This window comes from Barbus barbus, assembly GCF_936440315.1.
Source record: "Barbus barbus genome assembly, chromosome: 26".
NCBI lineage: Eukaryota > Metazoa > Chordata > Actinopteri > Cypriniformes > Cyprinidae > Barbus > Barbus barbus.
The window spans coordinates 4,313,579-4,328,934 of NC_136754.1; the positions used below are offsets into that span (position 1 = coordinate 4,313,579).

A 15,356-nucleotide genomic window follows, 5' to 3' on the forward strand; every position below is an offset into this window, starting at 1 on the left:
TGAACTAACATTAAATCAGTGTTTTAACTCTTTGCTTTATATTATGTATGGAGCCTTACAACAGAGGAAGCTGAGGAAATAATTAGCATTTATTGGTTTTATTCAAAGCAACTTACAAATGAGGAGCTTCACACACAATTTGTTAAGTGTAAGCTAGATTCACACACAAGCTAAAGTGAATTATAAATTACTTAATATATTAATTAGAAATAAGAGAATTATATGAGACTGAATTTTATACACACACACACACACACACACACACGCACACACACACATGTTGGTTTTTGTGGTTTATGGGGACTCTTCATAGGCGTAATGGTTTTTATACTGAACAAACTGTGTGTGCTATTGCCCTACACCAACCCTACACCTAAACTTAGCCCTCACAGGAGACTTTGTGCATTTTTAGATTTTCAAAAAAACACCATTTAGTATGTTTTTTAAGCCTTTTGAATTACGGGGACATAGGCAGTGTCCTCATAAACCACCTTCATATTGTAATACCTCTGTCATACCCATGTCATTATACAAATTTGTGTCCTCATAAACCACATAAACATGCACACATACACACACACACACACACGCACGCACGCACACACACACACACACACACACACATATGTGACCCTGGACCACAAAACCAGTCATAAGGGGTCAATTTTTCAAAATTGAGATTTATACATCATCTGAAAGCTGAATAAATAAGCTTTCCATTGATGTATGGTTTGTTAGGACAATATTTGGCCGAGATCTGGAATCTGAGGATACCTTTAAAGCTGTCCAAATGAAGTTCTTAGCAATGCATATTAATGTATATGTATAATGTATATTAATGTATAACAAAATTAAGCTTTGTTATATTTACAGTAGGAAATTTACAAAATATCTACATGGAACATGATCTTTACTTAGTATCATAATGATTTTGACCCATACAATGTATTTTTGGCTATTTGCTACAAACAGCAAACCAGCGAATTAATTTTTTTTGTGATCCAGGGTCACATATGTGGTTGTCTTTAATGTTTTTCTCTTAATGTATGTTTTTCTCTTTAATGTTTTTCTCTTTATTAAGTTACATTGAAGTTATTTTAGTAAGGCAAAACATTTAAATGATTCATTTTAATGAACTGGTTCAAGAAATATGATTCACTAAATCCTCTGAATCATCACTTGTTTTCCTGCAACTCTGTGCATTGTTTTACATTGACTTTTTGTAGCAAAGCAGACATTTAATGAAATAAATGAGTGTTGTTTAGATTTGATTGGATTTTTAGTTTAACTTATACTTAAGTTTGATGCCGTCACTCATTGATTTCTTTATTGTTTTTGTGGCAGAAAAATGCAGAATTCTGTAATCTGGTATTTAGGAAGTTTAATAAATTACAGCTTCGTTGCAGTTAGCTAGCTTGTAATGTAGTAAACCTTTCTCTTTAAAGAATAGCTAGACAATACTACTTGAAATTAAAAACAGCTGGTGGTTTGGCTAGCATCAGTTTGCCATGCACATGCATATGAACACAATCACACAGCACACTCATGCATACATTCTAGTGCACACGCACAACTTGTCTCAGTCCTCCAGTGTTTGTCCTGCAGAGCCGTTTGCGAGGTTCTCGTCTTAATATAATCATAGTGGCCGAGGGAGCCACAGACAGACACGGAAACCCCATCAGCTCTAATACAGTGAAGGATGTGAGTATCCCCTCCCTGTTCTCACCAGTGTGTATGGATGTGTGTGTGCACGCTTTTTTTCCCTTGTAGAATCGTGCTGATAAGAAACGGCTTAATATCATCATAGTAGCTGAAGGTGCAATAGACCAAAAGAACAAGCCCATAACCACAGAACTTATAAAGGACGTGAGTAATGCACAGCTACAGCCCATACAGCACTTTCATGCTAAATGAGCTTATGCTAAATTACTGTTTTTCTTCTCTTATACTTAAGAAATAAAAAATGTGTGTTTTGGATTTAGATTTGGTAGACATTTTTGTTGTGTTTTCCTTTTTTGTACATGTGTGAGTTTCCATATTGTACTTTCCTTCATGTACTGGACTGATTGTAGCAGTTGATCAGCATGTAATTAACTTTATTAAGTTACGTACAGTTTCTGTTACAGCAGTTATGTCTGTGGTTATGTTTGCTGAGCTTGCCTTTAATAACCCCTTTAGAAATATTGCTTTTTTATGCATGCGTGTTTTTAATTTGGGGTTGGGTTTCTATGTTCAGTTCAAAATTAATAATAATTTCATATACACTACCGTTTTTTCATTTTTTTAAAGAAATTGATACTTTTATTCAGCAAGGATGCTTTAAATTGATCAAAAGTGACAATAAAGACATTTGTATAGTTACAGAAAAATTCTGTTTTAATAAATGCTCTTCTTTTGAACTATTTATTCATCAAAGAATCCTGATAATCATAAGAATCAGTGGTGTAGTGGTGCCTGGAGAAGTGGGTATACTCCCCCATCCCCCAGGGAAACGCCAACTAAACCTGTTGCCTTGACCTGCCCGTACATGCTACTATACCAGGGGTCTGCAGCAGGATTTGAAATGAACTTTTTCACTCGCCAGACAATTAGGCTAATAAATGTTTAAGTTACCGGCCATTCATAACGTCTACTAGCCAAAAACAACAACAACATAGGCAGTTTTTCTTAACCTTATTAAATGTGTCATCAACCTTTGCTTCATAACAATATTTTTTATTTTATTAATCATTTCCAGTTAATATAAGACATTAATCAAATGAAATCAGCCTCAGCAAAAATCTTTCCACTGCAGAAAAATGGAAGCAGCAGAAGTCAATGGCATTTATTTGCATTTACACAGACAGTTTAATGACACTGAAATGTAACATGAATGCTTTTTCCAAAATTACAACTGCATAAATAATGCAATGTGTTTTAAAATGAGTTTTTTAATATACAAATATGAAATGTTGGGGAAACTACAGTAAGCTACTTTTAAATATGAAAGTAAACCACTAGTAGGTGGCAGCAAGTGACTGACTGAGTTATTTATTCAAACGATTTGATCAGACGACTAATTCATTCAAGAATGAAGCAAGCGCTTTTATGAATGGGTTATTGAATCAATGACTCACATAGTTTAAGAAATTTCTGATCGTGAAAACCTGTTTCTTTTCGTTTTAAGATATTGTTTTCGTTATAATGTACTGATTCAAATTAGTAATCAATAATTAATTATTATTTTACCACTCTGCGTGTATCCCCTGACATGCTCTCGCGCATGAGCAGGCAGAATTTCTGTCTCTGTCAGCATTCTCTCGGGAGCGGGCGCAAGCATATTTCAAAGGAAACCGGCACCACGGTCCTGACCGTCTTTACTGGGTGTTTTTAGGAAATATTTGCATTTATTCACATGCGATTGGATTAGCTATTCATGTGGTGGACTGTTATGATTTTGGCTATTGCAGGACACTACTGAATGTTGCGCATCAGAATGTATTTAGAAGTGGGTATACACAAAGCCGACTGATAAAGAAGTGGGTATACGCCGTATACCTGTGTATACCCTCCACTACACCACTGATAAGAATGTTTTCTTGAGCACCAAATCAGCATAATATGAGAATTTCTGAAAGATGCTGAAAATTCAGCTCTGCATCACAGGAATAAATTACATTTTAAAACATATTAAGACAGAAAACAGTAATTTTAAATTGCAAAGATATTTCTCAGTATTACTGTTTTTACTGTATTCTTAATCAAAATCAAAATCAAATAAATGCAGCCTTGGTGAGCATAAGTGACTTAAAAACCATTAGAAAATCTTCCTGACTTCCAAAGTTCCCAAACTTTTGAACGGTAGTGTATATCTGCCATTAAACTTTTAATTTCACGATCTGTTTGAGAAACATCTGTATTTGATTTGAAGTGAAGATTGTGTGTTGACTCTCTACTGCAGCTGGTGGTGCGCTGTTTGGGCTTTGACACGCGGGTCACCATTCTGGGTCACGTCCAGAGAGGAGGAACCCCCTCTGCCTTTGACCGGATTTTGGTATGGTCCTGACTGAATAAATCCCAACTGTAATACGAAAACTCTTTGACATGGTGTATTCAGTCTCTTTAGATCTCTGTCTCTTCCCTTTTCCTCCGTAGGCGAGTCGTATGGGCGTGGAAGCCGTGTTAGCCCTGTTAGAAGCGTCTCCTGGTACTCCAGCATGTGTGGTATCTCTGTGTGGGAACCAGGCTGTCAGGCTTCCTCTGATGGAATGCGTTCAGATGGTGAGAAAGTAACTCAGCTAATGACAGTCTTTTGGGTTCTCTGAACTTATTTTAGAGAATTGTACTAAAGCAATATTTTCCCATAGACAAATATATGTACACATATTAAATTTACATGCATAAATATATTGTCATTTAAAATAAAAACATATATGAAACATATTAGCAATTGAAGAGTTCATTTGCAAAAAACGATAAATGCCACTTTAAAAAAATGAGCTGATTGCCATGCATTATTCTCCACATATAGCGTGATCTGAACCCTAAACACGTTTTGTCAAAAAAGCCGGTATTGTCCACTTTCAAGGCATCTCGAGTTCACGTTTTACTGCAGAAGCCGACAAGCGCCCTTGTTTTTGAACAGAAGCCGATAAGTCCAATTTAGCGAATCAACGCGCTGTATTCAGGTCAGATGTCAAGGCTACTTTCACTTTGAAAAGACGTACTAGCTGAGAGGAGTTTCATCAAAGCTGACAAAAAAAGTGATCGAGGATGGATAATTTCAATGAACTTGATCAACCTGTGATATCTTCTTCAGGGTGTAAAAGGAAAATAAAAGCGGAAAGGTTTTTACAGAGCCTTGCAAAAGCAGCGCATTACAATGATGAGGGAAAAGCTCAGTGTATTGCGTGTAATCACATCCATGCAGTTTATGATCACAACAACAACAACGTTTGTCAGGCGTCTACATCGTCATCTAAAGAGATTACAAAGATTAAACGAGTGTTTTTTAAACTCTAAAACATGAAATGTGGAGATATCTGCTTTTGCTATAAAAAACTTTTAATATGTAAAAAAAAAACTATTTCAATGAACTTTAATTTTGTAAATTACCTGTATTTGTTTAAGTTATTATTACTTAATCAAAACAACCCAACTGCAGTTTGATTGATATTACCTGGAATGCGCAATAAAAAAATAAATACAAATGGAGTTGTCGGTTTTTGCAAATGAACTCTTCTATTGGAACAATTTCATATATCTAGCCCATGCAAATGTATGTACATGTATATCCATCCCAAAACCCATCAGCACATGTTTATATTAAGTAAATATAAAAGATATGTGTGTATTTATAAAATGATGACAAAAATATATATGTAAACATATATTATTTTAATAAAGATGCATACATAATTAAAATATATATTGTTGCCATATATAGTTGCCACATATAATACAATATAAAAATCATAATATAGATATTATTAACATATGTTCATATTAGTGCTGTCAAACAATTAATCGCAATCAATCGCATCCAAAATAAATGTTTTTGTTTACATTATGTGTATATTTATTATGTATATATAAACACAAACACATGCATGTATATATTTAAGAAAATTATGTTATGTATTTATTTATATATAAAATAAATGATGTAAATGTATGGAAGTTCATATAATTTTTCTGTCTTGTTTTCTCGTGATCACGACTTAATTTTCTCGTGATCTGGACATAACGAAAGTTGTTTTGTCATTATCACGACTTAATTTTCTCGTGATCTGGACATAACGAAAGTTGTTTTGTCGTTATCACGGCTTAATTTTCTCTGTGTATTCGGCATGAGAAAATGCTATAGAAGCAGCATCATGGATGATCGTATTCGCTTTTACTTTGATCAGGGACTCACTCAAACTGAAATAACTCTGTGTCTGTCAGTGATTGACGACTTACACATAAGTGTTCGACACTTGAGAAGGAGGCTGTCGGGTCTGCAACTTTATCGTCAAAGACAATATAGCGACCCTGATTTTCTCACGATAGCTACAATTACGTCGTGAGAAAACGGTTTTTACGTTGAGATCAACAACTTTCGTTATGTCGAGATCACGAGAAAATTAAGTCGTGATAATGACAAAACAACTTTCGTTATGTCGAGATCACGAGAAAATTAAGTCGTGATAATGACAAAACAACTCGTTATGTCCAGATCACGAGAAAATTAAGTCGTGATAACGACAAAACAACTTTCGTTATGTCGAGATCACGAGAAAATTAAGTCGTGATAACGACAAAACAACTTTCGTTATGTCGAGATCACGAGAAAATTAAGTCGTGATAACGACAAAACAACTTTCGTTATGTCGAGATCACGAGAAAATTAAGTCGTGATAACGACAAAACAACTTTCGTTATGTCCAGATCACGAGAAAATGAAGTCGTGATAACGACAAAACAACTTTCGTTATGTCCAGATCACGAGAAAATTAAGTCGTGATAACGACAAAACAACTTTCGTTATGTCCAGATCACGAGAAAATGAAGTCGTGATAACGACAAAACAACTTTCGTTATGTCCAGATCACGAGAAAATTAAGTCGTGATAACGACAAAACAACTTTCGTTATGTCCAGATCACGAGAAAATTAAGTCGTGATAACGACAAAACAACTTTCGTTATGTCGAGATCACGAGAAAATTAAGTCGTGATAACGACAAAACAACTTTCGTTATGTCGAGATCACGAGAAAATTAAGTCGTGATAACGACAAAACAACTTTCGTTATGTCGAGATCACGAGAAAATTAAGTCGTGATAACGACAAAACAACTTTCGTTATGTCCAGATCACAAGAAAATTAAGTCGTGATAACGACAAAACAACTCGTTATGTCAAGATCACGAGAAAATTAAGTCGTGATAATGACAAAACAACTTTCGTTATGTCCAGATCACGAGAAAATTAAGTCGTGATAATGACAAAACAACTCGTTATGTCGAGATCACGAGAAAATTAAGTCGTGATAACGACAAAACAACTCGTTATGTCGAGATCACGAGAAAATTAAGTCGTGATAACGACAAAACAACTCGTTATGTCGAGATCACGAGAAAATTAAGTCGTGATAACGACAAAACAACTTTCGTTATGTCGAGATCACGAGAAAATTAAGTCGTGATAATGACAAAACAACTCGTTATGTCGAGATCACGAGAAAATTAAGTCATGATAATGACAAAACAACTTTCGTTATGTCCAGATCACGAGAAAATTAAGTCGTGATAATGACAAAACAACTTTCGTTATGTCCAGATCACGAGAAAATTAAGTCGTGATAATGACAAAACAACTTTCGTTATGTCCAGATCACGAGAAAATTAAGTCGTGATAACAACAAAACAACTCGTTATGTCGAGATCACGAGAAAATTAAGTCGTGATAACGACAAAACAACTTTCGTTATGTCGAGATCACGAGAAAATTAAGTCGTGATAATGACAAAACAACTCGTTATGTCGAGATCACGAGAAAATTAAGTCATGATAATGACAAAACAACTCGTTATGTCGTGATCACGAGAAAATTAAGTCGTGATAATGACAAAACAACTCGTTATGTCGAGATCACGAGAAAATTAAGTCATGATAATGACAAAACAACTCGTTATGTCGTGATCACGAGAAAATTAAGTCGTGATAACGACAAAACAACTTTCGTTATGTCGAGATCACGAGAAAATTAAGTCGTGATAATGACAAAACAACTCGTTATGTCGAGATCACGAGAAAATTAAGTCATGATAATGACAAAACAACTCGTTATGTCGTGATCACGAGAAAATTAAGTCGTGATAACGACAAAACAACTTTCGTTATGTCGTGATCACGAGAAAATTAAGTCGTGATAACGACAAAACAAGACAGAAAAAATATAATAATGCATGGCCGCTTAGAACTTCCGTATAAATGCATGTAAATATTTTCAAAATATATACTGTATGTGTGTGTGTGTGTTTATATATACATAATATATATACACAGTACATACACGTATATTAAGTAAACAATATATATGGATATATATATATATATTTTAATATATAATTATGAAATGAAAAATTATTAATAATATTAATCATTTGACTGCACTAATTTTCATATTTGTTACTTTATTTCTGCATATAGACAACCTGGTCCACACTGTTTTAAATCAACAGGCAATCCTGAAACTTTAATTAGACCTGTTAATTTAGTTCAATTAAAAGAGTGTTATGTCGCTCTGTTTTAGTGTTTTGGGGTTTTCAGCCTGTTTGTTTGTCGTATCGCAGACACAGGAGGTCCAGAAGGCCATGGATGAAAAGCGATTTGAAGAAGCTGTAAAGCTGCGTGGCAGGTTAACCACAAAAATCATAATTTTACAGAGCAGCTATCAAAAGTAAAACTGTTCATTTTAGTTTTTGTGCTTTTAACCCAACAGAAAATGCCTTTTTCGTTTTTCTTTGTAAATTTTAGAAGTTTCGAAAACAACCTGAACACTTACAAACTCCTGTCCCATCGAAAAATGGATGCTGAACATCCACATGTAAGTGATAATGACTTTCATCTTATTATTAATAATATTGTAATGTGTCTCTGATTCAGCCTATTTCTGTGACATTGACAGCTCAATATGTTTATTTATTTTATTTTGTGGGGATGAGGATGGAACGCAGGAAGGACGTGGATGTACATGGAATATACAAATAGAATAGCAGACAAATGAATTGGACATTGAATGCTTTTTCATTCCTTTTACTATTTTTTTCTTTAGTAAGCATTTGATTGATTTGTTCCAAGTATAAAATATAATATATATTTTCGCAATATATATAAAATGTAATAATATATTGCTTTACTTCAGTGAAAGGTTAGATTGTGAATTTTTGGAATGAAAGATCAAAGGGATAAACAATGTAGATTTATTTTCACAGCCTTTTTTGCTCATATTTACCTTTGTGAGTATAGGAAGAAAAACTGAATCATCTTTGTACATAGTCGTAATTTACTCACAATCACACAAATGCAGCTTAATCCAGGATTTAGTTCTGTGTTTCTGTTGTGTAGCAGATTAGACGCCAAATCGTTCTGCTCTATAAACATTTGCACGTCTAGTTTGAGGTCATGTGATTCACTTTGATGAATGAGAGGACTCTGTCAGGGGATTGTGCTCTTAGTTGTGTTTATGTTGTGTGATAATGCTCTCTTCTCTTCTCTAGAGCTCATTTAATGTGGCTGTGTTGAATGTTGGCGCTCCTGCGGCTGGCATGAATGCAGCCGTGCGTTCGGCCATCAGGGTCGGGATCACCGAAGGCCACACTATGTTTGCTGTAAATGATGGATTTGAGGGCTTCTCTAAGGGACAGGTAATGCAACGCAAACTAACAGACCACTTTGTTTAATTGGCGTTAATTATGGGCATTTTTATGTTGATGATGTTTCATAATTTATTTTTGGCACTTTTCCAATACTTTTTATGTAGATACTAATAGATAATCATAGATAATAAACATAGTTTTATTCTACTCCCAGACACAGACTTTCCATATATCCATTATAAAAATATTATAGAATATTTTTTTTTTAAAGTATGATAATCCAAAATGAAAAGGGAAATACTGTTATTCTGAGCTATTTCAAAAAGTTTTTACAAATATTGCATTGTTGTGGCATTATTATCATCGCAACTAATAATGTTACCTTTTAATAAAAGTTTTTGAAAATCAAGGGAAAATCAGCATAATCAAAAATCATGGTAAATATCACTTGAGAACAGAATATCATTATTTTGAATATTATAATCACTATCATTTGTTGTGCAACATTTCCAGTCGAGTTCTAATTTAATTTTGTCAAGTTATACAAAAAGTGTTCAAATATAATGTATATTTTGTGAAAAATTAGCCCAAGTTTTGACGTTTTATTCTAAAATAGTTTAAAATGTTAATGTTATCAAATACAAAATATGATTTAATTCCATTCAATTTTGACAAATAATGTTGCAAAGAATCTGGTGGCAACCCCACTCTGTGAAACACTACAAGTCTGCATATGGACGTGTGTATGTGAATCAGTCCCTTCCCAAATGAGATAAAGAGTCATGATTACAGTAAGCCCATTATTCCATCCCACAATCCCCTGCTGCATTGTGCTCAGTGCCATAATTAACCTAGTGTAGCATTACAGATCCATTCGGTACTACCTTACTCTTTCAGAGGTAATGCTGCTAATGACGATAATTCATGTTTGCCATTTAAATGCATGTTTGAGGCATTTTCTTGCTTATTTGGACAATTATATTTGATTGTATGTGTGTCCAGCCGTTTCGCAAAGTTTCTCTGTTGCTTTGTGTAACAGATGAAGAGATACAGCAGTTAAAGCAAATCTCCATCCCATATGTGCTCCTTCTTGGGTTTTTTCTCCCTGCTTTCTCTCTCAGATAAAAGAAATCAAGTGGGGTGATGTTGGGGGCTGGACAGGCCAGGGTGGGTCCCTGCTAGGAACAAAAAGGTAAGATTATATTTCTAAAGGCCTATTGTCAATAAAAAAAACACTGATACGCATGTATGCAATAAATAAGATGCATTCTGGTATCCTTTCAGAACTCTCCCAGCAAAACATATTGATAAAATTGCTGAACAGATGAGGATTCACAACATTAACGCTTTACTGGTTATTGGAGGTTTTGAGGTATGTAATGTAACATTTACAGCATATTTATAGCTTTACAGTAATATGTTTTTGTACATATTTTGCTTCATATCAATCAGTAAATAAGATTTTGATTCTATGACACTGAAGTTTCTACTAAAAAAAGTAGTCAACTCCTTTCCAAAGCATTTTTCGTTAGGATGACATTGTCTCTATTTTGTCTGTAAATTATTTGATCACTGTTTTATCATATTTATTAAATAAAATGTCTATTTACAGGTGAAAAACAACAATTTACAGTGTTTTACATTCCCAGATATACATTGGTTTCTAAGAAAATTACACAATTAATGAGGCACAATATTACATTGTTTATGTTATCTTGTTATTTACTTAAGAAGTATATAAAAATCTAAACAGTAGATAAAAATCTTTACAACATACATTTATACAACATACATACTATTAAAAAATTGGGGTCAGTAAGATTTTTTGGAAGAAATTTATCATTTTATTTGATGACAGTACTTTAAATTGATCAAAACTGACAGTAAAGATAATGTTTCAAAGATTTCAAAATAAATGTTATTCTTTTTTTAGAAAAACATTTAATTTTGAAATCTTTAAAACATTATCTTTAAACATTATCTTTATATTTTTATGCAAATCATGGTACATTATTTTTTAGAATTATTTGGTTAGTGGAAAGTTAAAAAACAAAATAGTAATAGTAATAATATTTCACAAATTCAGTATAACTTTTTTTTTTTTTTTACTGCATTTATCAAATAAATGCAGCCTTGGTTACCATTAAAGACTAAAACATTTTTAAAAAATCTTACAGACCCCAAACTTTTGAACTGTAGTGTAAAACATCTTAAAGTGCCAGAATACAACAAACACCAAGTAAAATTTCTTTATTAACCCTCACAGTATCTTCCTACCTACATCTTCATAGTGGGCATGGCTCTCTGCCCCTCCCCCTTCTTAACATTACCCATAATTCTGGCCAGTGACCCATAAGTCCTTGCTCTGACCGCAGGCATATTTGGGGCTGTTGGAGCTGCAAGCAGCTCGTTCCAAACACACAGAGCTTTGTGTTCCCATGGTGATGGTCCCGGCCACTGTGTCCAACAATATCCCCGGCTCAGACCTGAGTATCGGGGCAGATACGGCCCTCAATGCCATCACGGATGTAAGACGTCACACACTCGTGTCAGAGTGTGTATGGGGTGGTGGGCATGTGTATCTGTTTGTCAAGAGCACTGTTCTGTCACTGAGATACGCTGAAAGGTCAGGGCTGATGATTGCCAACCTCCCAGTCAGGAAACACACAGGTCAGACTAAAATACTTTAAGGTTAAACAGCTCTTTCTGGGTCGCAACATAAGAGTCAACCTTAGGTAAATTTGGCTTTTAGATACATTGCAAAGCATAGAAAGTTTTGATAGAAAGAAGCATAGAAAGATTGGTGTTTAGTGGGAGGAGATAGAGCTGCATTTTTAGTATAAGCAGAGCCACATTTGGAGGGTGAGATAGAGCTGTTTAACAGGTAAACTTGTGCTTGGTCATATTAAGTATGTTTACATGTACAGTTACTATACATAATACTTTATCTGTCTGACTAAGCGTGCACACTCTTAAAATTAAAGGTTCTGTTTAGGCATCTAAAATCCATGGAACCTTTCCATTGCACTAAAGGTTCTTCATAATGGAAAAAAAGTTATTTTAGATTTTTAAAATGTTCTTCACACTAAGAAAAGATGAAGAACCGTTCAAGAACCACTGAAAGATTATTTCTTTGGGGAACATGGCTGCGAAAAAATTTTTTTCGAAACCTTTTGAAGCCAACAAGTATGTTATTAGGATGGAAAATTACAAAAATGTAATAATTACATTTTTAATATATTTAATACAATTTTTTGCCTTAATGGTCTAATAGTACTTGTCAATGTTAAAATGATTGCGATGGGCAATAAAATCAAAGAAGGCAGGATAACACTTCAGTTGTAGCAATGAAAGAGTGTAATATGCAAGTAGCTAAAAATTTAATATTTGACAACTGTTTTCAACTCGACAGTAAAATCCAGTGATGCAAAATACTTGATTAATATTTGACAGGCATTCATAAAAGAATTTTCAGAGACAAGAAACGAAACCATACTGGCATGTGTAAAAAAAAAAAAAAAAAAAAAAAAAATATATATATATATATATATATATATATATACTCTGTGCACATGATATTTTAAAAGTGTAACTTTTAAAGTGCATGTTAAACATACCTGCTGTGTTTAGTAGGTTGACTCACAGCTCTATAGGTAGAGTTTTGTATAGTAGTATGAAGTAGAGCTGCATTTGGTAGGATGAGATAGCAGTGTGTGTGATGGTGAGGTTGGTGATCACTGCAGTCTGACTGAATCAGTGTGCCTGGAGACGAATGCATGTGGTCACGCAGCACAACCTGTCGCCCAGTCTCACACTTGACTCTATAACTGTGATTTGTGTGTGTTTATATTGCAGGCCTGGTCCAACACAATGTGTTTATCGTCACTATAGCACAGTCACCCTGAGATCCAAATTATAATAACAATCATAATTATTATATTGCATTTTATGTTTGATTATATTGCATGTGATGTGAAAACATTACCATTTAATTTATTAAATTATTATAAATTTAATTTATTATTATTATTATTATTACTCTTTTGAGCTCAGTTCTACTATTTCCAAAATTATATGTATAACGCTGAACAATTGAACGTGTTAATTAAAGAGCATTGGGAATTGAGTTCAAAAATATTTGACAGTAAATAACATCACTAACATCTAAAACCATTTGATGGCTAAAATATCCTATTTATGTTGTTGTGGAATAACCTTTTATTTTATGGGTTTCAGCAGTAATAAATCATTATATGCTTTAGTTCTTAATCACTGATGCTTAATAAAATTTTAATGTCTATGGACAGCATTGGTGTCAAACTGACGATTTTTTGCATTAATATTTCAGTTAGAATGCATGCAACATATTCTGTCCATAGACATTAAGTTGTTAATAACAAATCAAATCAAATGTAAGTGCGACTAACTACATGATGTTTTGGGCCAGGCCTGATGTCTTGTGTGTTTCTGTCTGCATGTGTGTGTTTTAATGTGCTGTTTAGGGTCTGGTTGTGCTGCAGTTTGTTCTGGTTATGCAGGTGTACTCAGTCGGTCTCACTTTTCGGTCAGTCAGTTTGTGAGGCTTCCTGCTATCTAAATAACTTCCCTCTGTCACCAATTTAGCCAATGCCATTCCCATGTCATGAGTTGGACCTCCATCTGGTGGTCAACCCCATGTTGGTCTTGAGCAGACAGGAAACACTTTTTCCCCTCAAAGCAATCAGAAAGGACAGCATATTCCGTCCTATTTAGTGAACACTAGGTAGTAAGTGAGCAGTCCTCCTAATGCATGTGCACTGCTGCAGGCCTTTGAGAGTTTGCTGCAGCTGGTCGATGCCCGCAGCAGGTATGAGGAGTTCTGCGTGCCCATGTGCATGCTGCCCGCCACCATCAGTAATAACGTGTCCGGCACTGACCTCAGCATTGGCGCCGACACATCCCTCAATGCCATAGTGGAGGTAAGACGCACCACCGTCAGCCAGAATGACAGATGTTACGATAGTGATCAGCACAGCGGAAATGGAAAGAGAGAATTTGTCAGACTGTATCTTTAAAGGTGCACTACTAAGTCATTTTTGGTTAAAGAAATAGTTCAACCAAAAATGAAAATTTGCTGAAAATGTACTCACCCTCAGGCTATCTAAGATATAGATGAGTTTGTTTGTTCAGCGGAACAGATTTGGAGAAATTTAGCATTACATCACTTGATCACCAATGGATGTGAATGGGTGCCGTCAGAATGAGAGTCCAAACAGTTGATAAAAACATCACAATAATCCACAAATAATCCACATGTCCATCAAGTAATGTTTTACGTATTATTGTGATGTTTACACAATATTGGCACAAAAAACATATATGCTTATCAATGCTATAAATTCCCCATTTCAAAGGCATATTTGTCATGCATAATTTATTCCAAGAGGAAGAGAACAGTGATAGGGTTTTACTGTGATAAAGTGAGTAGTGTTCGGCCTGTCATGTGATTTGCTTTTAGGTACAATAAAATTATAAATGTCACTTTTAATGTATCTGTCAAATGTAATTTTTTTTAAAGAATATATATAAATGTATAATTAATATACATTTTTTTTTTTTTTTACAAGTGGAAACGTTTTTTTTTTTTAATTTCTTTACAATTATACCTGGTTATGAGAAATGCATACAAAATATTTTTTCAGGTTTCTTTTATTTTTAATTTTTTATGTCCATAAATATCTGCCCATGAGATATTAAGCTTTAGATGCAAGTTACATTATCGGAGGTTATATAACATACAAATCATGTTTGTCCACTACAGGAAATATTGCTATGCTGATCTGTATATTTTCCTAAGTTGCATTGGCAAACATTTATCATCCTAAAAAAGGAACTGCACCTAAACACTTATTTATGAGTTGAAACCACATGCATGTTCTCTGTTGTTGTGAGCTATATAGTGCCTTGTGCTTGCATGTGATGGCTTGTGCACAGGTCCAAAATTAACACTCAGCAAGTGCCAACTGTGAGTAAAAAG

General features: G+C 34.3%; 1 protein-coding gene across 3 annotated transcripts in view; it reads left to right on the forward strand.

Annotated features, from left to right (window-relative positions):
* Positions 1-15,356, forward strand: part of LOC306846097 (ATP-dependent 6-phosphofructokinase, platelet type-like) — a 28,365-nt gene that overhangs the window by 7,343 nt on the left and 5,666 nt on the right. Inside the window, exons 8-17 of one of the 3 annotated variants that reach the window (XM_079379213.1) lie at positions 1,771-1,866; positions 3,941-4,033; positions 4,135-4,260; positions 8,315-8,379; positions 8,499-8,568; positions 9,242-9,388; positions 10,462-10,532; positions 10,625-10,712; positions 11,716-11,868; positions 14,146-14,298. In XM_079379213.1, coding sequence (XP_079235339.1) covers positions 1,771-1,866; positions 3,941-4,033; positions 4,135-4,260; positions 8,315-8,379; positions 8,499-8,568; positions 9,242-9,388; positions 10,462-10,532; positions 10,625-10,712; positions 11,716-11,868; positions 14,146-14,298 — 1,062 coding nt within the window. The remainder of the gene's footprint in view (positions 1-1,770; positions 1,867-3,940; positions 4,034-4,134; positions 4,261-8,314; positions 8,380-8,498; positions 8,569-9,241; positions 9,389-10,461; positions 10,533-10,624; positions 10,713-11,715; positions 11,869-14,145; positions 14,299-15,356) is intronic. The other 2 variants (XM_079379211.1, XM_079379212.1) reach the window with 2 other exon arrangements.